This window comes from Oryzias latipes, chromosome 13 (genome assembly GCF_053564925.1).
Source record: "Oryzias latipes strain Hd-rR chromosome 13, Olatipes_Hd-rR_3.1".
Classification (NCBI taxonomy): domain Eukaryota; kingdom Metazoa; phylum Chordata; class Actinopteri; order Beloniformes; family Adrianichthyidae; genus Oryzias; species Oryzias latipes.
In genome coordinates, this window is record NC_136249.1 from 35,186,155 (window position 1) to 35,213,866 (window position 27,712).

General features: G+C 43.9%; 1 protein-coding gene and 1 long non-coding RNA gene across 2 annotated transcripts in view; one reads left to right on the plus strand and one right to left on the minus strand.

Annotated features, from left to right (window-relative positions):
- LOC144981599 (uncharacterized) overlaps positions 1 to 27,712 on the plus strand; it is a 383,701-nt gene that overhangs the window by 223,700 nt on the left and 132,289 nt on the right. The gene's annotated exons all lie outside the window — the stretch shown is intronic.
- On the minus strand, positions 310 to 27,236 carry LOC110016172 (scavenger receptor cysteine-rich domain-containing group B protein-like). The gene is made up of 10 exons (XM_078930125.1): positions 26,587 to 27,236; positions 15,043 to 15,338; positions 9,230 to 9,347; positions 8,574 to 8,881; positions 7,656 to 7,955; positions 7,268 to 7,483; positions 5,786 to 6,088; positions 5,421 to 5,705; positions 4,918 to 5,003; positions 310 to 4,841 (listed from the first exon to the last, which is right to left on the minus strand). The coding sequence occupies exons 1-10, from the start codon at positions 27,234 to 27,236 to the stop codon at positions 4,800 to 4,802; spliced, it is 2,604 nt and encodes an 867-aa protein (XP_078786251.1). The 3' UTR covers positions 310 to 4,799.

A 27,712-nucleotide genomic window follows, 5' to 3' on the forward strand; every position in this document is an offset into this window, starting at 1 on the left:
TTGGCCTCAATTACAAAAGGGGTTTATTCAGTCACACCTTTGGTTTGTCAGAAGATTAATAACCCCTCTTGTTAAAGCAAAATATGTCCAACACAAGAGGCCCTCAGCTCTCGTCTGTCTGCCCAGCTGTTGGACAGGACAAGTTAAAAAAAAAAAAAAAAAAAAAAAAAAGAAATATACAGAAACACAGAAATGTGTTATCACTTGAACTGAAATGCAAGAAAATGAAAAGAAAAACAAAGGATCACGCAGGAACTGTAAATAAACTTTAATTTTTACATAAAAAAAAGAATTTAATCTACAGCTTCCTCCTCTGCAAAATGATTTATAACCTGATGAACCAGATTAAATTAATCTGTTCAGAAGGGATATACACATTTATTTTCTAGCTGTTAGATTTTATGAAAACAAAAAAACAAAAGTAAAGAAATGTGTCAACATAAGGTGAAAATACAAACACTTTTCTTCCCGGTAGGATTGTCATAAATACTGTTTTCAGATTAAGACTGTAAATAAATTCATGAATGTTTCAGGATTGAATGTTTGACATTGGAGCCTGAGAAGCAGACTGAATTTTCTGAATAACAAGCTTGTAATTATCTGATGAACTGATCGAATCGCCTCCAGCAGAAGTGAAGGAGTCAACGTTTAAAACCCCAACAGACAGGAAGGACTGTCAACGTCTGTGATCAGGTGTTTGCTTTGAATCTCAGATCAATAATCTTTGTTTTAATGCTGCTCAGCTTTGAGCCTGAACTGACATTTAAGGTGTCAGCGCACTGATGACATCATCAACACGTCATGGGCCAAAGCTGAGCTCCTGATTGTTTGATGTGGTGCCAAACTTTGCCAGAGTTTAGACGTTAGGCCTTGTCAAGGTTATTTCTGAAAACTAAAGACCGGATCAAAAAACAGACACCAAGAGCTCAGAACGATTTCCCACCAGGAGATCTGGAAACAGACAACCAACAGCTCTAAGGACGTCTGTCCGACCTCACATCTTTATTCAGAATTGGGTTTCCCTGTGACCACGCAAACTCCTAATGTTGGTAATAACATGTGAAAAACATGTCAGGAGGAAGAAAACATATAAACACAGTCCGACACAGCTACAGGTTAGTAACGTTGGCGCATTCACAATAAGACTAAACCAAACGGTGTCCCTCTCAAAATCACTTCAACATCATAGAACAACCAGAAATAATCCATATTTAAGGCACTTTTTAAAAGAAAACTGAAGGCCTTAATGTGAGTGTTGTCCAGAGGACAACCCTCACTTGGAAACAGGACGCCCCTGACGCGTGAATCGAGTTCGGTGTCTTACTGTTTCGACTGTTCCTGTCCTCTTCATCATCCTCACCACCAGAGTCAACCCCACAGCAACATTCTGTGCCGTCTGGCTACGTTCTCTCCATCCACGGCTGTGCTGTCACTCATCTTTTTCCTCCTCCAAGTCCTTCACTCCTGCCTTTCCTTCTGTCTACTAACAATTCTTCCTCCTCTCCTTCTTCCACCATCAGTCGTCCAATTTCTACCCTGCAGGTCAACGGCACGGTGGTGGTTGTTGTTGAACCAGACCAGGACACATCTGGTGTGATTGGCATGATTGATTGGTCCTAATGTTTGCCAGATCTGTATTTCAGTTTGCTGAGTCCTGCATTTCCTTGGTAACGTCTGCAAACATTCAGTGGAAGTAAATCCTAAATATTCCATAAAAGCTAGTTGATTAAGTGATGGCGGGGTCAATAAAGGTCATCTTAGGCCGGATTGTGTCTCTACTCTCTACCACTAAAAACTATATAGTGCAGGAAAAACCAGTGGGCTGGATTGTAACACAACATGGACCCACAACTCACTACTTCTATTCTATTCAATAGCAAAAATATGAACTTCTACAAAGACTATTAATAAATCCACTGTTATGATGATGAAAACTTAGATGAAATAAAGTTTCTTTTTTTAATGACAAATAGTTAAAACGCAGTGCATTGTGGTCTATATTAGCCAATCCAGTGAGCATCTGTTCACACTGGTTCTTTTAGGACATTGTATTTGGAATCAAGGATTCAGACACCCCAAAACAATGATGAACGCCCATTGACTGTACAGGAAAAACTGGACTGAGTCAGTGTGATGTCACCCACAGAAAGCAGCTTACTACCGCCTCCAATGAAATGAAGCCGCCATTTTCACCAATTCAGACGCTGCCATCAGTAAACAGTTATTGGTCCAAGTCAACGTTTCTATGGCAACCACTCTCACCAAGCTTGTTGGAAGTCTACACCTCTGCCTCTGAAAACGGACTCAAGAGAATCTGTCAAAGGTTTCAAACAGACTGTTTTGAAGCGGGCACCACATGATTTTTTGAGGCATCAAAAAAAAAGTCAATGCAAACATCTGATATGGTGCACCAAGTAGTGGTTAGTGAAAGAATTCAGACGTGATGCTAGTTTCCAACCAGTTGACCTTTAACTTGCATTTTAGCTTAATTATAACTTAAATACCTTCTAGTGCGTATAAAACATCAAATGTATTCATCTTACACCTTTGTGTTTGACTTTCTATTTCTCCTTTTTCTTTCTAGGATTTATGAACGTGACCCATTAAACCTGGAGTGAGTTCATCAACAATAAAGCAGGTATCATTCCAAAATAATTTGCTCCAACTTTTAAAGCATGAATCTGGTGGATGAAAGCGCTTTTTACTTCACAGATTTTGTACTTTTAGAAAGCCTTTAGTACCTCAAAGTAATTTTCTGTTTTATTTTGGTAAAACTACTCTCATGGTTACTGATACCTATAAATATCTTGGTTTTGTTTTTCATAAAAATATGATGTTCTCAGAAGGGAAGCAGCTATTATCAGATTCTGCTGGGAGGGCGCTTGGTGCAGTGATAAATCAGATGAAGGTCTGTCCTGAGTTGAGTTTTGACACGTTTAGTAAATTGTACGATGCCATGGTGGGATCTGTGTTATTTTATTCTGCAGGAGTCTGGGGTTATAAAGACGCTCCTGAGTGTGATAAGGTTCAATACAGGGCAATGAGATATTTTCTGGGGGTACACAGGGTTCACCACTAAAGCCGCCATTGAAGGGGACATGGAGGGGGGGGGTGTGTGATCAAACAAAGAGCAGAAGTTCTCAGATTATGGAACCGGCTGGTGACTTTACCTGCAGAGAGACTTGCACGTAAAGTATTTGATTGGGATAGAGCTCATATTTATCCCTGGTATAATGATGTATTTAACATTCTGTCCTCTGTGAACCTACAATCATTATTTTTTAATTGTTTGAAATGTAAGATAGATAATGTTAAGGAAACTTTAGTTGGTTATTATGAAAAAGACTGGAAAATGAAACTGCTTCAAAAACCAAAATTACGAACTTATTTGCAAATTAAGGACACATTTTCTGCTGAGCCATATGTTATATATAACTTAAAAAGAGGACAGAGATCCTTATGTGCTCCACTTAGAGCAGGAATGCTCCCCCTACAGGTGGAAGTTGGGCGCTTTAAAGGCATTCCTGAGGAGGAAAGACTCTGTGAGGTCTGTGAGCTGCGAGTGGTGGAAGATGAATTTCATTTTTTGTTTTATTGTCCTTTGTATGAAAAACAGAGACTTTGTATGTATGAGGTAATAGAAAAGAAATGTCCTGATTTGTTTTGGTTATCTGAATACAAAATTTTACGTTGGCTTTTTGAAAATGAAATCTTTTGTTTGGCAAATTTTGTGTCAAAGACATGGACAGTAAGAATGGACACTTTGTATTCTGTTAGACTCTGATTATGGGGATTATTGTATTTTTGTGATGGGGATGTATCTTTATGTATTGTGTATTTTGTCTTTCAGTGTCATATAAGCCCGTGTGGGCTGGGCACATTAGTGCATGACACTTAAATAAATCAAATCAATCAATGTACAACATCTGCATCCAACGCTCACCTCATTCTCTTTGTGGAAAATTAGGATTACATGAGCAAGAATGACAATGACATTTTCTATAAATGAGCTACTTTACTCATTAGTTTCATCTTTAATATTGTTTGGGGTAGGGCTGCACGATATGAGGAAAACTTGCGATATGCGATATTAGTGATCAATATTGCGATAACGATAAATTTGCGGTAAATAAACAAATAGAAAAATAAACAAAAACATCATTCCCATTTCATTGCAACAGTTTAAAAATTATACTCCAAATGACCCTCATCGACATGGGGGACAAACGTCAGGGTGGCTAACCATGGTCCTCAAGAGCCTCAACCCTGTATGTTTTCCAATTCTCCCTAGACTGCTCCATAATGATAACCAAAATCAGGTGTGTTCAGTCAATCAGGATGTGAAATCACTTGAGTCAGCCAATCAACAGCAAGCTGGTTAAGGAGAGCTGGAAAACAGGCAGGGTTGAGGCTCTTCAGGACCAGGGTTAACATAATAGGCCTCCATCTGATTGGTCAACAATGGGAAGGCATCCATCTGATTGGTCAAAGCATAATGGGATTTATTTGATTCGTTAAATGCTGCAAGCTGCTAGAAGATTGTTTTAACACATTTTGGGTTTGCGATTTATTGCGATATTCGCCGTCTTTTGCGATATGCATATTGCAGAGCTGGATATTGCGATAACGATAAATTTGCGGTATATTGTGCAGGCCTAGTTTGGGGTCAAATGTTAATATTGCTGCTTATTGAAACTATTGGTAATGTAATGCAGAGTTCTACAGCTGCAGCCTGGACTGTTCATTCTTTCCTTCACACTGCAGTCCTCTCCTCTGTACAGCCTCCAGAACCAGAACCATCAGGAACGTCTCGGTTCCTCTCGTGTTCTCCGTCTGGTTTTCTAAAAGACAACAATTCACCATCACTATAAAATACTTCAGGTCCTGTATTTGCCGTGCAGGTTGTGTGTTCAGTACCGTGGCGTAGAAGCAGGTGACGAGGATCATCAAGGTCAAACCCACCGAGACGACAACCCAACGGATCATCAAACCGACCACAGAGACTGAAACAGAGGATTTCTGCTGAGTCATATTGGACATTTGATTCTTCAGGAATTGGAACTTTTTCTTGGAAAAATAATCCTAATGTTTTTATTAATCTCCCAATGGCCTGTGTGCATCTATGGGGACCAAACGTTTCTTATATCAAACAAAACCTGGGTGTCTGCAGTGATCATAGTGTTTGTTAAACGTAATGAAAAAAGGAGAATTTGTTGGTACCTGAACCCACAACTTCCTGTTCATTATCAAAATAATGTTCTTAGGCCCAGTCAATCTATTTTCTGAAGGTCTACCTGGCTGGTTTTCATCTTTCCTGACACACTTGGTGCTGATCTGGATCAGTAAATTCTAGAATTACAGAGTGTTGCAGCAAAATGGGACATGATCAGTAAAATAATGACGTTGGTGTTTGGTTTTACCTGAACAGATTATTTCAAGAGTAGATTGGCTTTGATCATCCCAACGCATAATATTACAGTCTTCCAGGTATGGGCCACACGGAGGCTGGATCCACCACACTGATCTGTTCAGGAAGTTGTCTTTGCTTCTAGTAGACAGAGCAGAACCACAACCCAGCTGAGCGCACACTGCAGAGGCGGAGTCCCGGCTCCAGTTAGAAGCAGCTACTGGTCCCCATTCTCCACCGTAAAACATCTCCAGTGTTCCAGCACAGTGACTGACGTCTCCCTCCAGGCGGATGATTCCTTCATGAAGACACAAACAGATACGTTATTGATAAATGATTACACCTGATACCAGTTTAAAGCTGTGGCTCCTCCTCCACCTGAACAGGTGAGGTCAACAACTTTGTCCGATGAGGAGCTTCTCTCTAGTCTGGCGTGGTTGCAGTCCAGGAGAGAAGACTCATGACCTTTACAGAGAAACTCTTTGTTCCACTTTGGAGCCTCTGATTCTCCATAGAGCGCCCCCTGGAGGACTGAAGGAGCCCCACAGCCCAGCTCCCTACAGACCACCTCTGCATCCAGCAGGTCAAAGTCATCTTCACACACGGAGGACCACGAGTTGTTGGACTTCACCTCCAGCCTGCCTGAACACCGACTGGATCCGTCCTCCAGCCTGACAGAGTCTGTGGATCCAGAAGAGAAGACCAAGTTTAGAACGGTTCACAATGAGGAAGATTTCAATTCTCTGGACTCAAACATCTCAGGTTATTAAAAAAACGACTTAAGATCGACTCAATGACGCATCACAAACTGACTGTGAGACGTACATACAGTCGGCATCAGAAGGTTTGTTACCTAAGCAGGTGATTTCCAACGTTTTGCTGCTCATTGTTTCGTAATACAAACATTCCTCAATATTTAGTGGAAATTTATCAAAGCAGGGAGACATAAGAATGAAAACTGGCTTTTCTCTCTGAAGTTGTTTAAATGTCGATGAAACGTGGGATCCACACTTCAGGTTCTTGCACACAAATGCTAATGATGTCTCTGTTCTTAGATATTCCTGGGCATCAACAGCTCTCAATTCTCTTCCGATTTTCAGCTGGAGTTCACCAGAACAACGACTCGATCCCATCAGTCTGACAGTATCAGGATCTGAAAGAAGCCAAGAAATCAAAGATTGTTTGAGAAACATGGAAACAAAACCAGGTCAAGATCTGACCTTCAATCTGTAGCAAATGATGTCTTGCTAGCACACAAGGAAGTGCAAAAACTGCTGCTTTGTCAAAGTGGGAGGAGCTTCCCTCCACCCGTCCACTTCCCTAAAGCTCCGTTCACATCGGCCTCAGTAACGCGTTTAAGCAGCCACTTCCAATGAAAAGTCAATGTAAACGTGCATTTAGGGCTTCTGGTTCAAAACTCTCACATTCATGCTTAGCTATGCAAGTTTCTGTGACCGTTTTTAGGCTCCAAGAACAAAACACACGACCTTTGAACTCATGTAGAAACCAGCTGAAACTTTGACCAATCAGAGACTTGGATTTGGTAATGACCAGTGAGTGAATATGGGTCACATGCCCGGTGCAAACAGAGCTTGAGATGACTGTCAATCAAACTTTTACTGATTGATGTACCTGCACAGGTGTTCTAGACATTTCTATAGTGGCGTAAATGTCACAAAAAGTTCCGTCTGTGCTTATTGATCCATCAGCTCCCAGTGAGATTGAACATGTTACAGAAACACGCCTACATTCACTAACTGGCAGCTGTACCTGAGCAGGTGAGTCCAACAGCTTTGTCAGGTGGACAGGCTTTTGTTTTCCTCCATGAGCTTCCACAGTCCAGAAGAACAGACTCATGACCTTCACAGAGAAACTCTCTGCTCAATATGGGAGCTTCTGCTTCTCCATAGAGCGCCCCCTGGAGGACTGAAGGAGCCCCACAGCCCAGCTCCCTACAGACCACCTCTGCATCCAGCAGGTCAAAGTCATCTTCACACACGGAGGACCACGAGTTGTTGGACTTCACCTCCAGCCTGCCTGAACACCGACTGGATCCGTTCTCCAGCCTGACAGAGTCTGTGGATCCAGAAGAGAAGACCAAGTTTAGAACGGTTCACAATGAGGAATATTTCAATTCTCTGGACTCAAACATCTCAGATTACTAAAAAAACGACTTAAAATCGACTCAATGATGCATCACAAACTGACAGTGAGACGTACATACAGTCGGCATCAGAAGGTTTGTTACCTAAGCAGGTGATTTCCACCGTCTGGCTGCTCATTGTATCATAGTACAAACATTCCTCAGTATTTAGCGGAAATTTATTAAAGCAGGTAGAAACAATCTGGAAAACTGGCTTTTCTCTTGGAAGTTGTTTAGTTGTAGATGAAACGTAAGATCCACACTTCAGGTTCTTGCACACAAATGCTAATGTTGTCTCTGTTCTTAGAAATCCCCAGTGATCAACAGCTCTCCATTCTTTTCCACTTTTCAGCTGGAGTTCACCAGAACAACGACTCGATCCCATCAGTCTCACATTATCAGGATCTGAAAGAACCCAAGAAAATCAAAGATTGTTTAAGAAACATGGAAACAAAACCAGGTCAAGATCTGACCTTCAATCTGTAGCAAATGCTGTCTTGCTAGCACACAAGGAAGTGCAAAAACTGCTGCTTTGTCAAAGTGGGAGGAGCTTCCCTCCACCCGTCCACTTCCCTAAAGCTCCGTTCACATCGGCCTCAGTAACGCGTTTAAGCAGCCACTTCCAATGAAAAGTCAATGTTAACGTGCATTCAGGGCTTCTGGTTCAAAACTCTCACATTCACGCTTAGCTATGCAAGTTTCTGTGACCGTTTTTAGGCTCCATGAACAAAACACGTGACCATTGAACTCACTTTGAAACCAGCTCGAACTTTGTCCAATCAGAGACTTGGATTTGGTAATGACCAGTGAGTGAATATGGGTCACATGCCCGGTGCAAACAGAGCTTGAGATGAATTTCAATCAAACTTTTACTGATTGATGTACCTGCACAGGTGTTGTAGACATTTCTACAGTGGCATAAATGTCACTAAAAGTTCCGTCTGTGCTTATTGATCCATCAGCTCCCAGTGAGATTGAACATGTTACAGAAACACGCCTACATTCACTAACTGGCAGCTGTACCTGAGCAGGTGAGTCCAACAGCTTTGTCAGGTGGACAGGCTTTTGTTTTCCTCCATGAGCTTCCACAGTCCAGAAGAACAGACTCATGACCTTCACAGAGAAACTCTCTGCTCAATATGGGAGCTTCTGCTTCTCCATAGAGCGCCCCCTGGAGGACTGAAGGAGCCCCACAGCCCAGCTCCCTACAGACCACCTCTGCATCCAGCAGGTCAAAGTCATCTTCACACACGGAGGACCACGAGTTGTTGGACTTCACCTCCAGCCTGCCTGAACACCGACTGGATCCGTTCTCCAGCCTGACAGAGTCTGTGGATCCAGAAGAGAAGACCAAGTTTAGAACGGTTCACAATGAGGAATATTTCAATTCTCTGGACTCAAACATCTCAGGTTACAAAAAAACGACTTAAGATCGACTCAATGACGCATCACAAACTGACAGTGAGACGTACATACAGTCAGCATCAGAAGGTTTGTTACCTGAGCAGGTGATTTCCACCGTCTGGCTGCTCATTGTATCGTAGTACAAACATTCCTCAATATTAAGTGGAAATTTATGAAAGCAGGTAGAAACAATCTGGAAAACTGGCTTTTCTCTTGGAAGTTGTTTAGTTGTCGATGAAATGTAGGATCCACACTTCAGGTTGTTGCACACAAATGCTGATGTCTCTGTTCTTAGAAACATCCAGGCATCAACAGCTCTCCATTCTCTTCCGATTTTCACCTGAAATTCACCAGAACAACGACTCGATCCCATCAGTCTCATAGTATCAGGATCTGAAAGAACCCAAAAAATCAAAGATTGTTTGAGAAACATGGAAACAAAACCAGGTCAAGATCTGACCTTCAATCTGTAGCAAATGCTGTCTTGCTCGCACACAAGGAAGTGCAAAAACTGCTGCTTTGTCAAAGTGGGAGGAGCTTCCCTCCACCCGTCCACTTCCCTGAAGCTCCGTTCACATCGGCCTCAGTAACGCGTTTAAGCAGCCACAGTGTGTGTGTGTGTGTAGGTGTGCGTGCATGTGTGTGTGCGTGTGTGCGTGCATGCGTGCGTCTGTGCCACAGGGACACGGACACCCCCCGGCTCACATGGGATGTGGTCCCCAGCTCTTGGTCAAAATGCTCAGGGATCCCCCTCCTGCGTGGAGAGAAGACTGCCGGGCCCAGGAAACCTTCACCCAGGCGACACGACCGTTCCCAAGGACCTGGTACGCCCAACCAGGGATGGGGTAGGGGACAGATGGTCCTAGGTCCCACCTTCCTTGTGAAATGCATGTGTGTGTGTTTGTGTGTGTGTTTATGATGGAATGTAGCTTTGAAGAATAAAGGGTGTGTGTGCAGTTAAAATTTGGCGGGTAGGGTGCTAGGAGGACATCTGCTGCTTGCTGGCAGTGATGTCCAAGCACCCCCCCTACCAAGGGCACTACATGTCTAAGATGCAAATAAAACCGAGAGAGGGGGGGCCTATTCCATATGGCAACCATGGGAGGGGGACCACTGCATAGTAGCTCCTTCCCCCAAGGTGCATCATAGGCTGAACCCCCCCACCCCCTCACCCTAATATAAGATTAACTGATGAAGGGGGTAAATCAGGGACAGCTGGTAGACTGTCCCCTGGTGGTCCAACAGCCGTCCCTCAGCATAGGGCCCTGGGGCCTCATTTCTAAAACTTTGCGTAGGATTTGCATCAGAAGTGGCGTACGGATGAAACATAGGACGTGCGTACGCCAGGAATCCTAGTGTTGTTAGGACTTGAAGTGGGACTGGCACGGCGTGGTTCCTCCGAGTGCTCCTCTGTAACGCCGGGGCCAAAAGCCGCAGAGGTCCAACAGGACGGCTGGAGGAAGTCGGAACCGGCTCATGAGCCACTCGTCCTCGTTTGCCAGCAAGTCTTCTTGCTGTCTAAAGATGTGTTCACTCCGAATTCTCCCATTTGCCACATCTTCTAAGAGCTCAAGATCAGCCATTGTGCGTCATTACGCATTGTGATGGGGCATTTTATTTCCATCCATTTAATTACATCTGACAAGCTACAGATGTCGGTAATAATCCACGTGGAAATGGGAAATTGTTCAGCGCAAATGTAATTTCTTCTTGCTTTCTGAATGGTTGAGACATACGCCCAGTGGCGGTTTTTGATATGGGCGATGTGGGCGGTCGCCCAGGGCGGCAATACATAGGGGGCGGCATTTGCCGTGCCTGAGGCGTTACACATAATGTGCTACATACTATATTCAAAGAGGAAGCTTAGAGCTTTTAATTTGAAAATGCTTCAGCAACCGACGCTTAATGCTGTTAGTTTGACACATCAGACTCTTAAGAATGTCTTCCTCCTATTTGCTCTTCACACTTATGGTTCAAAAAAAAAAAAAAATAAAAAAAAAAAAGAATACCTCAGAGTGAAACAACGTAAAACAGGCACGTGAAAAGGAATTAGGCAGAACAAACACCCGTGCTCAACCCAATTTCGAAGAAAGCAGGCAATGGAGATTATTTCCCACAATTCTTTGCTCCGACACAGCAGACCCGATGCGCACGTGACCACCGCCCTCTGCTGCAAGACGCTTGCGGCCACACCTCTTTGCGGTAGTCTTTGGAACATAAGTCAAAAAACTCGAGAGGGGAGCGCAACTCGCCGGTGGCTGGCTGAATCACACTAACAGGTGATTGTCAGATAGAAAAGGACTCCCAATCAACTCTGAGCCGCAGCTGCGCCTCCCGTCATAGAGACGGAGCCGCGTGTGTCAGAGGGAAGGGGAGGGGGAGGGGGATGAGCGCAGACCATTTTTTTAGGATTCAGTTTTTTTGGAGGATTTCTACTGTTGGTGTTGCACAAATTTAGGGAAATGCCAAATATTTTTGGAGTAATCCCACTGATGAGTTCTAAGATTTAGTCTTTAATGTTTTATAAGACCTAAACATATTAATCACAATAAGGTTTATTTTTTAGATCTAATCCCTCTGATATGTTTCACAAAGACACACACAGGACGTCACACATTAAGAAATTATTGCTAAAAATGAAGCAGGAGTCCAGCTCTAAAAAAAAATGCTCAAAAAATGATGAAAGAGCAACAAAAATGGAATTATTTGATATGTAATTTCTTATTAATATTTCCAGGCTTTCTTTGTTTTGTCGTGCAGCATGTTCATATTCGTATAATTTTGACAGAATATATTTCTATGGAGAACAAAATATTACAAGTTATTTAAGGTTTAACTTCAGTTATTATGGATTAATGTTCCTGTTCTTATTCATATTTATGTTCAAAAAGTTCAGTTTAAAAGGTTTAAAAGTTTAGCTTTAGTGTGTTCAGTAAATGTTTATCTTCTTCGGCCCAAAACCTTAAGCGTGTTTTTAACTTAGGCCCCCTGTGTGACTGAGTTTGACCCCCCTGTAATACGAGTCTAGAAAATTCATGCATTTTTTGAGTAAAATGGCTAAATAGAAGATAGGGAACACAACAGGATGTTGTCAAATTTTGTATGTGTGCGGGGGGGGGGGGGGGGGGGGGCTGGTGGGGTTACTCGCCCAGGGAGTAAGTTAGTGTAGAACCGCCACTGCATACGCCATACATTGTTTTATCAAAAATAAAAGAAACTAAAGGCATATGCATGAATACCATAATTCCATAGCTTATGAAGAAATGTTTTACTGTGAAAACAACTTTCCCCAGTGGACAATTAGTACATCCATCTATCTATTCATCCGTCCGCACGCCCGCACCTATTTCTGCTCCGCCAGACGGACACATTGAGGAGAATATCAGTTTTGTACATTATTTCGTTCTGTTAACTATATTATTTATGAGGATGAATTGCACAACATGCCAATATTGCAGAACATATTTCACTTTTCTTTTTGCAAATATGTGTTCATTTGAATTTCTGTTGTGATTTTCGTTTGATCTTTTTTGTTTGTTTCACTGCTGATCGGTCCAACGGGTGTTGGTGTAGCTGTTAATTGTTAGACTTGCTTTGTGAAGTCTTCATGTTATTTCTGAGAGGCAGTATTGTCATTTTCACTTTGACGTGTTTCTTCCATCTGCCGACGGTGTCGCCGTTTCTCATTTCACCCGTTTTTGTGCGTACGCCTGCGTCAGAGCTTGCGTGAAGGACCGCACATTTTTCCGTCAAGTTTGCTTTTTATAAATATCAATTATTGCGTAGAGAGTGGCGTACGCCTTCTTTTGTGCGTACGCAACGTTTATAAATGAGGCCCCTGGTCCCCTCAGTCCAGGGGCAAACCCCCCAGGCCCCACACCACCCACCCCACACACAGAGAGAGGAGCCAGAAAGCGCCGCCCCCCCAAGAGCAAGTCCAGGCCTCCGCCCCCAGGCGCCACCCCTGGGAGAGATCTGGTCTGGTCTGGTCTGGCCTGAACGGGACTGAGGCAGCCAACCTGCTGGGGCGACCGCTGATTGCCTCAGCGGAGACCCCAACCCGTCAAACCTCCAAGGTCCCGTACCGATGGTGGGCCCTCCCCCAGACAGCCCCCCCAAAGGACAGGGCCAATAAGCCACCTCCCACCCCCCAGACCCCGCAGCCCTGGTGGATGTCACGCAGAGCGACCCAGGGCCCCAAGACGGTTGCCCCGCCCCGTCCCAGGTGCAGATGGGCAGCCCATTCAGCGCAGCTGTAGCAACCCCCCACCCCCCCGAGCAGGGCCTTCCACCAACCCCCCACCCACGGTCTGTAACATCAGTATTCATATCCCCAACAACATATATACTAGTAGTGGGACTGTCTTGTATAAATGAATCAATTAAATCAAGCTTACTTAAAAACTCATCCTCATTCTGAGCATATTCATATGGTGTGTAAATATTCATAAGGATGAATTCTTTGTTGATGTGAGTGAAGTGTATTGCAATGCACCAGTCTTCACAAAGTCTGATCACTTCAATCAGTGGATCAAGCTGTTTTCTCCACAGAATAGCCACACCCCCTGGTATCCTCCCCCTAACTATTGATGTGCTGAGGTCAGTGGTAGACTCCCCAGCGCCATAGAAGTCAGAGTTCAGGGTGTTCAATTTTTCCAGGTCCTGTTTCCAGGTCCTGTTTAATATTTACGGAGACGACCATTTGGTGTTTTGTTATAAATTTGAAATGTGCAAAAACTGGGACTTTTATACACCAAAAAGGAGCTTCCCTCCACCCGTCCACTTCCCTAAAGCTCCGTTCACATCGGCCTCAGTAACGCGTTTAAGCAGCCAGTTCCAATGAAAAGTCAATGTAAACGTGCATTTAGGGCTTCAGGTTCAAAATTCTCACATTCACGCTTAGCTATGCAAGTTTCTATGACTGTTTTAGACTCAATGAACAAAACACACGACCTTTGAACTCATGTTGAAACCAGCTGAAACTTTGACCCATCAGAGACTTGGATTTGGTAATGACCAGTGAGTGAATATGGGTCACATGCCCGGTGCAAACAGAGCTTGAGATGAATTTCAATCAAACTTTTACTGATTGATGTACCTGCACAGGTGTTCTAGACCAGTGTTTTTCAACCAGTGTGCCGTGGGAGATGGTCAAGTGTGCCGTGAGAAATTGCCCTCATTAACTGATCTAAAAGCAATTACCATCTCCAGGAAATCAGCTCTTTGTTCATCCAAACAGGCCCTGATAAAACACTGAGAAGTTAAGAATATGAAATATCATAAAATTATTTTTTCTTTGTGTTTATAAGATTCTATTAAAGACATTTTGATAAGAATAACGGGATACCGCGATTTAGTTGCAGCTATAACTGTGTAAGGAAAAGTCCCGCCCCTTTAACTGTCTCCACCAATCATTCTTGAAGGCTTAATCACATGTCATCAGTCTGACCAATCACTTCCTTGTTTCGATTTAGCGCAAAAAAGTCTCTCTGTTCTAACAAAAATACCAGCTAAAGCTCGTCTTTAGCGGTGTAGCTTTCCACAGAATCTGGTATCAGACTGGAACAAAACCATGAAGCTCAAAGACGCTGGTCTTTCTGCGGTCGGCGGATTACGGGCACTACATCTCCCATGATGCAGTAAAGTGACTGTCTTAGCGCACAATGAGTCTCTCCTCTTAACTTTTTAAAACAACTAACACACATCAAACAGTTTTTGAATCTTTTGACTTAATTTTTAATACATCTTTTAGAAAAAACAGCTGCAGCTTCCAGCTTTTTCTGCAACAATTATCACAAAAATGCATGTGAGATTGCAGAGCGGCTGTAGATCAATACAGACTGAGGTTTTTCTTTTTTTTTTTATTTATCTATTTTTTTGGATGCTGGTGTGCCGCGGGATTTTTGTCAAGGTTAAAGTGTGCCGTGGCTCAAAAAAGGAAAACATCTGACAAAAACACTGTTCTAGACATTTCTATAGTGGCATAAATGTCACTAAAAGTTCCGTCTGTGCTTATTGATCCATCAGCTCCCAGTGAGATTGAACATGTCACAGAAACACGCCTACATTCACTAACTGGCAGCTGTACCTGAGCAGGTGAGTCCAACAGCTTTGTCAGGTGGACAGGCTTTTGTTTTCCTCCATGAGCTTCCACAGTCCAGAAGAACAGACTCATGACCTTCACAGAGAAACTCTCTGCTCAATATGGGAGCTTCTGCTTCTCCATAGAGCGCCCCCTGGAGGACTGAAGGAGCCCCACAGCCCAGCTCCCTACAGACCACCTCTGCATCCAGCAGGTCAAAGTCATCTTCACACACGGAGGACCACCAGTTGTTGGACTTCACCTCCAGCCCGCCTGAACACCGACTGGAGCTGTTCTCCAGCCTGACAGAGTCTGGAAAGAGATGAAGAGAAGATCAGACATTGATCAGATGATGGTATCTCTCATGTGGGGTCTGTGGGAACTTTCATTCCATTGACTGAAGTTTTTCAGTGCTTTATTGTTTTCTTTACATTTTCTTATCTTTCTTAAAGTCACAGAGAGACGCACTAATAAACTCACCTGAACAAGTTATTTTCATATTGTCTGTTGTTTCTCGGACTGACACCAAAGAACCACAATCCAGTCTTCTGCAAACATCGGCTAGATTCTTCATGTTTATAATCCATACTTTACTCCACTCAGATCCCTGGATCCTCCTCTGCAGTCCACCAGCACAGCGACTGTCTGTTCCTACCAACCTGAATTCTTCTGGACCTACTGAGCACAGACACAGTAATGCCATGAAGCAGTGGGACTTCAGCACAACCTACAGCAGATTGTGTTGTTGTGGGTTTGTCTCATTGACCTGGGGCCTGTTTCAGAAAGGAGGTTAAGTGTAAACTCTGAGTGCGTTAACCCTGAAATCAGGGAAACCCTGGGTTTTCCGTTTCAGAATGGGAGGTTTGTTAAACCAGAGTAAACAGAGTAAGTCAAACCCGTTTTTGAAAGAGAGGTAACTTCTACTCGGAGTCAGTGTCCATGGTTACTTACGCTGTGAACCTAACCTGGTCGGGAGCAGGTTTTATTCTCTAAACTCAAGGTTTCTGCCGGTCCCCTCCCCTTTTTAAAGACAAAGCGGTATTTTTTGCTTTAACCTTCATTGCCCACATTTCCGTCACACAGAGACAAGTGACAAGAATGGCTTGTCCTTTTCTGGAGGACCCAATAGACGAGGAGGCTGCATTAATTCATAGAGAATTACATTTACGTCGTGCGAGGATTTTGAGACCTAGACTCGATTTTTTTGTCATTTCCCCATACGTTTTTGTTTGAGCGTTACAGTTTTTCGTTGCAGTCAATTACATATATACAATGAAAACAACATTAGATATGTATTGCTATGTAGATGTTTCATATGTCAAATATTGTCAACATAGCCTACATCCATGACATGCTCACATTTGACCTGATTGAATTATGTTTTTATACTTCATTTTTAGCTGCTGCCATGTTCTTTTAATTCCTGCAGGATTGCATCTACATGAAAATGAAATCAGGGACATTGAATTAGATTAATGTAACAATTACGCTTTGGAAACACAATTTGCTAGTACTGCTTACTTTCTTAATCCCATATAAACCTATACCACTTGATCAATACAAGGATAGACAAGAGTTCACTTTTACAAACACAATTGCATGTATCAATATTAAACTGACCAACGTTTGCAAGAGGGGAAGGTTAACAAAAAAGTCCTCTAAACATTACTGACGTTAAATGCATTTTCCCCCAGATTGGTTCTGTACACTATGCAGCATTTCATGCAATTACACCAGGAATAACACTTCAAAAGTACACCTAAATATCACCATTTTTATTTCACACCTTACGCTATTTAAAAAGTTATTACAGTCAATATTTTATAACAAAGATTTAAATACAAACTTGCGCATTAACTTGAGCAGCTATGTTTTTCTCACGCTAACTGTCTCTGTTTTGCAGATGCAGCGGTGTTGCTTTTCTTCTGGAATATGTGCTCATATTCACTGTAACTCTGCAGCAGCACGTCAAGTTCAGCTGGCGAAAAATACACAGACCTCTTTTTTTCACGGTTGCCATGGTGACTCGTGATATCTGCGCTCCATTGATAATGGCTTCTTATAGTTGCGGTGCGGACGCTTTCCTCCGAATCAGTACACTCAGAGTTGATTGACCTAACTCGGATCAGCTTCTCTGAAACAGAAAACTCAGAGTTGTTAATCTCTCGATAGACCAACTCAGAGTTCAAGTTTAACCTCAGAGTTGGTTGAACCTCCTTTCTGAAACAGGCCCCTCTTGTGTGTTCAGCCCACAGTCCTGTGGAGAAACCAGAGAGGGAGCGTGAAGAAGATTAGTCAACTTTCTACAACATGTCACGTGTCCACACTGAAATCTACAGCTATCACTGGATGAAGGTGAGAATCTCATGAAGCCTTAGTCACAGATGCTCTAAAGCTGTGTTCACATCACCCTCAGAAACACGTGTTTCAGTGTCCACTTCTAATAAATAGTCTATGTCAGGGGTCCCCATATCCAGGCCTGGAGGGCCGGTGTCCCACATGTTTTCCAACCAACCTGCCATTGAAGCTGCTTATTGGCTAAACACACCTGATCCACGTAACCAGCAGCAAATAAGGCAGGATTTCTGGAAAAGAAGGAGGACACTGGCCCTCCAGACCTGGATTTGGAGACCCCTGGTCTATGTCAATGCAGGTTTCAGGCATCTGAACTCAAAACTCCTTGTCAGAAGTCAGAACTCTGTCTCCCCCTCTGGTCACCGGCTGGAACAGTCTTCAGAGAACTGCAAGCACTTCATCTCCCAGCACCTCCAGCGTGAACTTCCTGGATGCCACACACCTGACTCTCATTCACTCAATCAACCAAAGTCCACTTCAGCAAGTGCAAAACACGACACGATACAGGAATAATAAATGTTTGTGTTTATTTGTGTGTATGCATGGACATATGCATGTGTACAAGAGTGTATTGTGTACGTGTTGACATGTATGTGTGCTTACGTGTTTGTAATACTTGAATATGTGTGGATAAGTGACAGGCCCCCCCTTTAGGAAAACATTGAATTGTTATAGTTATAGGGGGTTTGTATAAATATACTCCTCATGGATCTGAGGCTCCTGATTGTAACAGTAGCATCTGTCCAACACACACACTCACTCTCACACACACACACACCCACTCTCACACACACACACACACACACACACTCATGTTCACACTCAGAGTCATGAACTGAGGATGTCAGAGTTCCTGCAGAAACGCATGTGAACCACCAGAGGGCAGAAAAGTCTGAGTGTCGACTCCTGCTGAGTGGATCTTAGAGATCCTGCCGTCACTTTTACTGGAAACTTAAAGTTATCATTTACAGCTTTTGAGTCACTTTAATTCAATCCTCAATTAAAGTGTCTATTGATTTACATGGGGGTTGCATTGTGGTGTAGTGGGAAGCACTCTAACCTCCCAAACGGTTCAAATCCCAGGGGGGGGGTTTGCATGTTCTACTTGTGCATGTGTGGGTTTTCTCCCGTTTCCTCCCCCAGTCCAAAAACACACTTCATGGGTTCATTGATCATAGCTTGTCCATTGGGTGTGAATGTGTGGTTGTGTGGCGCTGTAACAGACTGGTGACCTGACCCTGCACTCAGCAGCTGGAATAGGCTCCAGGATAGGCTCCAGCAACCCCGGTAACCCAAATAAGATTCAGCAGCTTTAGAGGACGGATGGTTTCACTTGTAAATATTTTCATCCCACTTTTCTACCTCACTCTAAGGCCCAGTGCTCTTTCCAGTCACATTCACTCACTGATGGCGGCTCAGCGGACAAACACTGGCGCCAATCTGTGACCACAAGACGACGCTGAAGAGGGGGGGGGGGGTTGAGGTGCAACGCAAGACACGTTTACCGCCGACCGGTGCCAAGTGTCCGGTGGTTGGGTACCACTGATCTAAGATAGCACAGCGGTTATAGGAACATTCTGCTGCATTTTTCATACTAAGATGACCTAAAACTGGGTCCTGTTAAGAAACTACAGGACCTCAACTGCTCAAACCTGGATTAAACCTGGATTATGATTTAGATATTAAAGAACACATTAACACAGTTTCTGATTTGTGAAAATGTAAAATAGAAGGATTTTTATCACATTTTACGCACTGAGTCCACCTTAGACCAGGGGCCTCATTTATAAACGTTGCGTACGCACAAAAGAAGACATACGCCACTCTCTACGCAATAATGGATTTTTATAAAAAGCAAACTTGACGAAAAAATGTGCGGTCCTTCACGCAAGCTCTGACCCAGGCGTACGCACAAAAACGGGTGAAATGAGAAACGGCGACACCGTCGGCAGATGGAAGAAACACGTGAAAGTGAAAATGACAATACTGCCTCTCAGAAATAACATGAAGACTTCACAAAGCAAGTCTAACAATTAACAGCTACACCAACACCCGTTTGATCGATCAGCAGTGAAACAAAGAAATCAAACGAAAATTACAACAGAAATTCAAATGAACACTTATTTGCAGAAAGAAAAGTGAAAAATGTGCTGCAATATTGGCATGTTGTTAATATAGTTAACAGAACGAAATAATGTACAAAACTGATATTCCCGTCAATGTGTCCGTCTGGCGGAGCAGATATAGGTGCAGTTAGACAAACAGATGGATAGATAGAGAGAGATGCATTAATTGTCCACTGGGGAAAGTTGTTTTCATATTAAAACATTTCTTCATAAGCCACGGAATTATGGTATTCATGCATATGCCTTTAGTTTGTTTTATTTTTGATAAAACAATGTATGGCGTATGTCTCAACCATTCAGAAAGCAACAAGAAATTACATTTGCGCTGAACAATTTCCCATTTCCACGTGGATTATTACCGACATCTGTAGCTTGTCAGATGTAAATAAATGGAGGGAAATAAAATGCCCCATCACAATGCGTAATGACGCACAATGGCTGATCTTGCGCTCTTAGAAGAAGTGGCAAATGGAAGAATTCGGAGTGAACGCATCTTTAGACAGCAAGGAGACGTGCTGGCAAACGAGGACGAGTGGCTTATGAGCCGGTTCTGACTTCCTCCAGCCGTCCTGTTGGAGCTTTTGGGGGGGGTGTCACCCGGTGCATCTGGCGCGTCGGCGTCCCCCAGCGCCTCAGTCACCACTCCACTAAGGGATTCCCCAATAATTGTCGCCAGTCTCTCATCAAGAGGGGTCAGCTCCGGTGCCAGTCCACCCCCCCTCATGGAGCGCTAGACGTTTTTTTGCCTCGACTTTGATGTCCGACCATTTCTTTTTTATTTCGGCCACGGTCTGAGGTTGTGAGGCTACAGCATTTACGGCGTCTGCCACCGTTTGCCGCTCACGTGCCTTTTTGGCATTAGTAATGCCCACACTGTGCCCTCCAAACAACACTTTTCTCCTCTTTTCCACCTCGCCAACGATAACTTCTACTTCACATTGAGTGAAGTTACGTTTTTTTCATTTCCTCTCTGTGTGTGCCATGGTTTCGCAATCAATGAATATTCATTTGTGGGCGTTTCACGGACTATTTATGGGCAACTATGGGCGTGTCATGAAGCCGCAAAAGCTGCGCTGCATTTAGAATTGGTTGTGATTTATTAAGGGAAAGATGCGTAGGATGTGCGTGCGCACGGTTTTATAAATCCCAATATTTCTGTGCGTACGCACATCCTATGTTTCATCCGTACGCCACTTCTGACGCAAATCCTACGCAAAGTTTCAGAAATGAGGCCCCTGGTCCTGTTCCTGAAATTTTGGGGAAATTTATTTTTTAATTCCTTCACATTTTTCTATCTTTATTTTTTATACTGGATTGTACTATTGTATTTGTTTCCACAGGTACGAGCCGGTGGCCATAACATCACCTGGGTGCACAAAATAACTTTGTTGCATTCCACAGACTGGGCACAGACTAAAGCTGGCACTTTTACGATGGACTACAGGAATCCAAGAAGGCTGGACGAGGCCACATCACAATCTCAGACATCAACATCCAAAAGAAACTGGGAAACAGATGTCAGATTGGACACATAGTTATGGTCAGGTTAGCATGAGCCCCTGACTTAAGTTTGAGTGTTTTGTTCCATTTTTTCTTGGTTTGTTTCCTGATTTACTTTAAAGTTCCCGTTTTGGTGTTTTGCTTTAAGTTGTCCTTCCTTTGTCCCTATTATCCTTAAATTACATCAAATGTGATAAAATTATTCTATTTCACACAGCAGTTTTTGATCAGGACCTGGTCTGAGGTGGACTCAGTGCGTAAAATACGATAAAAATCCTTCTATTTCACATTTTCACAAATCAGAAACTGTGTTTAATGTGTTCTTTAGTATATAAATCATAATTTAATCCAGGTTAGAGCAGTCCAGGTCCAGTGGTTTTTGATCAGGACCTGGTTTTAGGTGATCTAGTGTGAAAAATGCAGCAGAATGTTCCTTTAGTGCCTCACGAATCAGAAGCTGTGAATCAGAAGCCAACTTCAGCGTCATAACCACAAGCAGTGTCCAAACTCCAAAGACACTTCCACACATGTCTGGACAAGGCGAGAACTGAACCTGCAGTTCTCCAGTCGGAGGTCTACCGCTCTTCCACTGCACCACAGCCGTCCCATATGATTTATGGAAGACAACTTTTTTTAAATATTCATCTCTATTCAAACTTTGGTGCCATCAAGCAGAATTTACCTGCAGCCGTTTTCAATTGATGCTCCTCTTAATTTTCTCAGGGTCCCTACCTACTGAAACAAGAATTGTCTCCATGGAAACAACCCCATCCTCAACATGAGGCCCCTCATGAGGAGAACAGCGCGTCATGTGTGACATTCTCCAAATCCAATGCACGGATTCTTCTGCAGTCAGCAGGAATGCAAACAGCCGCCACTGCTTTCTCCCAGATCTAAAAGTCAAAGCCAGTCAGGATGGAAGCAGAGTTTTACCTGAGCTGCAGAGACCCACAAACAGCAGCAGAGCTGGACGCTCCATGTCCTCTCCGTCTGTCCTCCCCTCCCGTGCTCCTCTACTTATCACGCCAGTGCTCTGGCCCCGCCCTCCCAGCCTTTCTGCTCTCACTGTTTTTTCAAACTCTGACAGCCTGTTCTTCACAACATCCCTCAAAGACACTAGTTTGATGATTTTCTGGGTGTTTGTTGCTGCTGAGCATCTATAAGGGTTTGAAGTTCCTGACACTTGGGGCTCAGAACTTTACAATCAAGATCTATCTTTTAGCAGAAGAAACTTCAGGAGTAGAACCAAGATGTGATCAAACATCAAAACAAGAGTTTCCTCTGAGGAAGACTCTGGTCACCTTAGAAAGGTGGAGGAAGCTCAGGAGTCTGGAAGGAGCTTGGAGTTGAAAAACGGCCTTCATCTGCTCTGGATTTGTTCATTATGGGATGGCAAGCAGATAAAATAATAAGAATCATTGAAGTTTTAAAGAATATTGTAACCCTTGTGCTGTCCTAGGCACTTTAACATTGGGAGTTGGGTCATCTAGACCCACTAGACAGTGCTCTGAACCTTTTTTCTTCAATGATTTGTGATCTTCACTGGTGTCCATGGATTACATGAAATCTTTCCACCTTTATCCACCTTTGTCATGGTAGGAAGAACACCTCAATGGAAGGGGGGGTCATAGAATAGCACAAGGGTTAAAAAGGTGGAAAAACTTCCTCATTCTGACTCTTTTCCATGAGGTTCAGAATTTAAACTAAAAGAAAAGTCAAGCTGCAGAGCAGCTCAGCTGCTGCAGCACAAATGTCAGACGATCATATCTAGTCAGAAGAGTTTCCTGTTGAACCGTTTTGCAGATCTGTTATCAAGGATCCTGTTTCCTGATGAAGATTCAGAGAAGATTACACGATTATGAAGCTCAGTTTAAACTGCAGCCATCAGCTACGTGGAGGAACACGTGAATCCAGCAGCTGCAGTTCGGTCCCTTGGCAGCTGTCTCGCTGCATGTCTGCATGTCTGTATGTCTGCGTGTCTGCATGTCTGCATGTCTGCGTATCTGCGTGTCTGCATGTCTGTATGTCTGCATTCACAGCTTGAAGAGAACAATTCTGATTAAAAGGCAAAAAACTATCTTGTTTCTATAGAAATGCATTTGTGGTTCACTATCTGTGCAGCTAAAAAAATGACTGAGATACTTGCTGACTCATTTGAACGTTTATCAGAAGTTATTGAGGCCGGAAGTCTGAATCTGTGAAGATCTTTCTAACTTAACTGAACCTCAGCTGTCAGAGAATTTAAAATAATGAATCCATGGTTCACAAGTGAGGAAGCTGGAAACAAACTCCAACAAGACGAGAAGACGCAGCAGCAGCAGAGTTTCTGCAGAAACAAGGTGAGGTTGCCTGTTGGAAGATCAACTCGAGGCTGAGAGCAGCAACTTCCAGCAGATGACAGTGAACAGCTGTCCATCCTCCCCCCTTTTACTGGGAGGCAGCGCCGGGCGAGTTAGGCCTGACTTTATGACTGTAGGACTAAAGCTGGGACTGAGGCGTCTGCCTGCACTGATCTTTGGAGCCGCACGGCAACCAGACGGACTCTGAGGATGAGGAAAGGGAAGCTGTTTGATAGAAATGTAGCCCAGCTGTTCATTTCAGATGCAGAAGATGAAGACTTTGATGGATGTTTGGATGCTGATGGATGACTGAAAAATAAACAATAAATCAATAAACTGAAAATGCACCGTTTAATCCAGAGCTGCTGTATTGTAAGGAGAGGAGTGTGTTATGGGAAATAATATGACTTTAATTGTATGTGTGTGCCTGTGTGTGTGTGTCTCTTTGACTCTCTCAGTTAAAAATTTCTTCTCTTTGTGTCAAACTTGTTCCCCCCCCAGTTTGTGTTAGAGGCTTTAATAGAAAAACGTTGGATGTAACGTGGATTCAAACGTTAACCAACGACCCAAAACTAAGGTCAGAAAGAGCAGCAGGTTTTTCTGTATGTAAGTTTTTCTCTTGTGAAAATCACTACATTTGTTACCGTTTTCATCCACGTTACAGCCGCCGTTTCTTTCTATTAAAGCCCCAAAAAGAAAGTCCCGCCCCGCTGCTTCTCTGGATAAGACATGCAGGTTGCAGCCAATCAGATCAACCAGAAAGGTTTCCATCCCCAAGTGACAAACACACCTCTGAACACTGAACACAAACCCAGGTCAGAGCGCAAAAAGGAAATGACGGAGCCAGATCATCGCTCAGTTAGGATTGCTCCTGTGCGGTCTTAAGGTTCCTCACTCAGTTGGCACACTTTATGGCAGCCATGAAACGCCATAGTGGTGAACCCCACCTAGTTCTGAAGATGGATGTAAAAATGTTGTATTTCTGTTTTCCTGAAAGTTGGTTAGAGGCAGACAAAGGTTCACTGCAGCAGAGGAGAAGGCGACGTGTCCGAGTTTCCCGGCTAAGGATGAAGGAGACGGGGATAAGGACTCTATGAGAGGGGACCTGGAGCGGTCTCAGGACACACACTGGCAAAGATGGTTGGATTTCTCTGCTTTTTCACAATCAGACACAGACAGACACGTCCTTCACATGACCTGACCTCAGGGTCAAATCTGTCCCTTGCTCTGGAGTTGTGACCAGCTTACGGGTGTCGACCAAAGAAATGACTGATGTGAACGTCCACTTTTTCTTAGTTCCTTTCATTTCTGCAGCTGGTTTGTTTGTTGGGCTTTAGTTCTTTCCAATCTTATCTTTTGGTTGCTTCTTTGATCAGATCTAAACTGAAGCTTCCAGCTGCGTTTGACACGACCTCCACTTCCACTGTTTGAATGCTCCTTCATCTCATGTTGCCTCTTTGCCACAAAAACTCTGCTGTCTTTGCTTCCAAATTCCACTTATTACAGCTGGCCCTGACCATTTAGGCGCTAGTTTGACTGAGAAGTGTTCAGATGCTTTGGAGAGTGGATGAGTCCGTACCCAGACCAAGTCTCCCGGCTGGAACTGCGCACTTCTCCCCTGGGTATTGTAGTACTTGGCTTGCCTGGTCTGACACTGCTCCACTCTGTTTTTAACTTGTTCTATCAGTCTTTGCTGTCTTTCCATGAGTGTATACAGTGGTTGATGCGGTGATAGTGTTGCTGCAATTAGCCACTCCAAAGGACCTTTCAAGGCTCTTCCCAGGAAGAGCTCTGCTGGAGACTTTCCCGTGGTTTCATGGTATGCAGCATTTATTGCAAAGCGAAACTCTCTGATCCATTGATCCCAGTTTTGATGTTGGGTTCCTACATAGGATGCGATCATGGTTTTGATGGTGCGGTTGGATCGCTCTGTGAGGTTTGATTGTGGGTGGAAACTTGTGGTGAATGTCTGGGTCACCCCCCAGGTCTTGCAGAGGTGAGCCATTTCATATCTTGTGAATTGGGCTCCTCGGTCAGAGACAATTACTCGAGGAACACCAAATCGCGTGAAGATCTCATCCCTGAAGACTGCAGTGATGCGATGGGCTTTGCTATCTTTTAAGGGAAACATCTCCACCCATTTAGAAAAATAGTCTATAATGACCAGCAGAAACAGGTTTCCTTTTTTACTTCTAGGAAACGGGCCCATCAGGTCAACACCAAGTTTCTCCCAGAGATCTTCCACCGGAGTTGTCTGGAGAAGACCAGCTGGTTTTTTATTTTCAGGTTTGTAGGCCTGACATGTTTGACAACTTTTCACATGGTCCCATACATCCTTGCGGACGGTCGGCCACCAGGCCACTTCCAGGATTCTCAACATAGTCTTTAGGCGACCTAGGTGTCCACTCAGAGGATAGTTGTGGAAATAACCCAGAAACACCTGGACAAGATCTTTTGGGACCACCAACTGGTATTTGTTGCCACCATCCCTAACTGGTGACCGCCGGTACAGGATACCATGTAAGATGCAAAAACCTATCCTGTCTGGTCTACCATCAGTCTCCGTCTCTTTGATAAGACAACTCAACTCTGGGTCTTTTTCCTGAGCGTCTTTGATTTCATCAAGAGATGATGGTAAGTCAGCAGAACAACTGGAGGTAAGGACAGCTGCATGTGCAGGTGGTGAGGCTGTACGTGGTACCGCCCTAGACAGTGCATCAGGCACGATTTTGTGCATTGCTTTTCTATACTGGACCTTAAAGTCAAACTGTTGAAGCCTTAGAATCCACCGGTTAAGTCTGGATGAAGTTTTGGGACAATTAAATGCCCATGACAAAGCAGCGTGGTCAGTAAAAACAGTGAACTGCACTCCTTCGAGGTAGTGTCTCCATCTTTCAACAGCCCAAACCACTGACAGACATTCCTTTTCATAGGTAGAGTAATGACACTCAGCTCCTTTTAGGCCTCGGGAGGCATATGCAATCACTTGTTCACCCTTGCTGGTGGGTTGAACTAACACTGCTCCCAGACCGACTTCACTCGCATCTGTGGGGACTTCAAAAGGTAGAGCATAGTCAGGCTGCACAAGAACTGGAGCATTGATCAGAGCTGTTTTTAATTGTTGGAAGGACTGTTGGCACTCTTCAGTCCAGTCCCACTTCACGTCTTTTCTCTTAAGTCTGTTCAGGGGAGCTGCCAAGTCTTCAAAATGTTGAATAAACTTATGGTACCATCCAACCAGACCCAGGAACCGTTGCAGAGACTTGACATTGGTGGGTGTTGGATATGAAGTCACTACATCTGTCTTCTCGGGATCGACGTGCACCCCTTCACCCGACACCACATGTTCCAGGAATTTGAGTTCCTTTTGAAAGAAGATGCACTTCTTTAGGTTGAGGGTGAGGTGAGCCTGATGAAGCTTCTCAAAGACAGTGTTGAGGTCTCTTAAATGCTGCTCTGGTGTTGGGGAGAATACAATGACATCATCAATGTAGACACAGCAGATCTTGCCTCTTAGGTTCCCCAACACCTTCTCCATCAAGCGCTGGAATGTTGCACCTGCGTTTTTGAGTCCAAAAGGCATTACCTTGAATTGATAAAGTCCGTCTGGTGTGATGACGGCAGTTTTGGGCTTACTATCTTCAGCCATGGACACTTGCCAATATCCTGACTTCAAGTCAAGGGTGCTAAAGATGGCGGCTCCATGAAGGGATTCGAGCAGCTCGTGTACCAAAGGCATGGGATATGCATCTTGATGTGTTTTTGCATTGAGCCTTCGATAGTCCACACAGAACCTCATAGATCCATCCGGTTTCCCCACAAGCACCACAGGGGCGCCCCAGGAGGACTGTGATGGCTCTATGATCCCCTCTTTCAGCATTTGGTCCACATGGTCTGCTATGATCTTCCGTTTGTGAGGGGAGACCCGATATGACTTACAACGAATGGGAAGGTCATCAGCGGTGAAAATGTGATGTTTTTCCACTGTGGCTTTTCCTAGTCGGCTTGAACACAGTCGTGTCCAGGATCTGAGCAGGCTATTGACCTCAGGTGGGACCTCAGAACAGGAGGGTTGTTCTAAGTCTGACGTTAAAGAGGGAACCAGAGTGTGTGTTATTGGAAGAGCCACATACAGGTTGGTTTTGGGACCAACACCATCAGAAGGGTATTTTTCTTCAGGCAACAAAAACGGATGGAAAGTGCTGCTTTTAGACCCACGAGTTCCATATGTGTGGTTGCTAAGGTCAATGATGGTAGAGGTTTTACGGAGGAAATCAAGACCTAATATAAGCAAGAAAGCAAGGTTGTCATCTGCCATGATGTAAGTGTCTAAGGGGTAGGTGACATCATGCCAGC

What these genes read in the sequence shown, in the direction of transcription:
- LOC110016172 (XM_078930125.1), bottom strand. Translation starts at nt 27,236, where the DNA reads ATGCTGAAAGAGGGGATCATAGAGCCATCACAGTCCTCCTGGGGCGCC. An exon ending in TGTTGGACTCACCTGCTCAG is followed by an intron (nt 9,348 to 15,042) that starts GTACAGCTGCCA and finishes GGGTTCTTTCAG; the next exon opens with ATCCTGATACTATGAGACTG. An exon ending in CTAAGAACAGAGACATCAGC is followed by an intron (nt 8,882 to 9,229) that starts ATTTGTGTGCAA and finishes TTCTGGATCCAC; the next exon opens with AGACTCTGTCAGGCTGGAGA.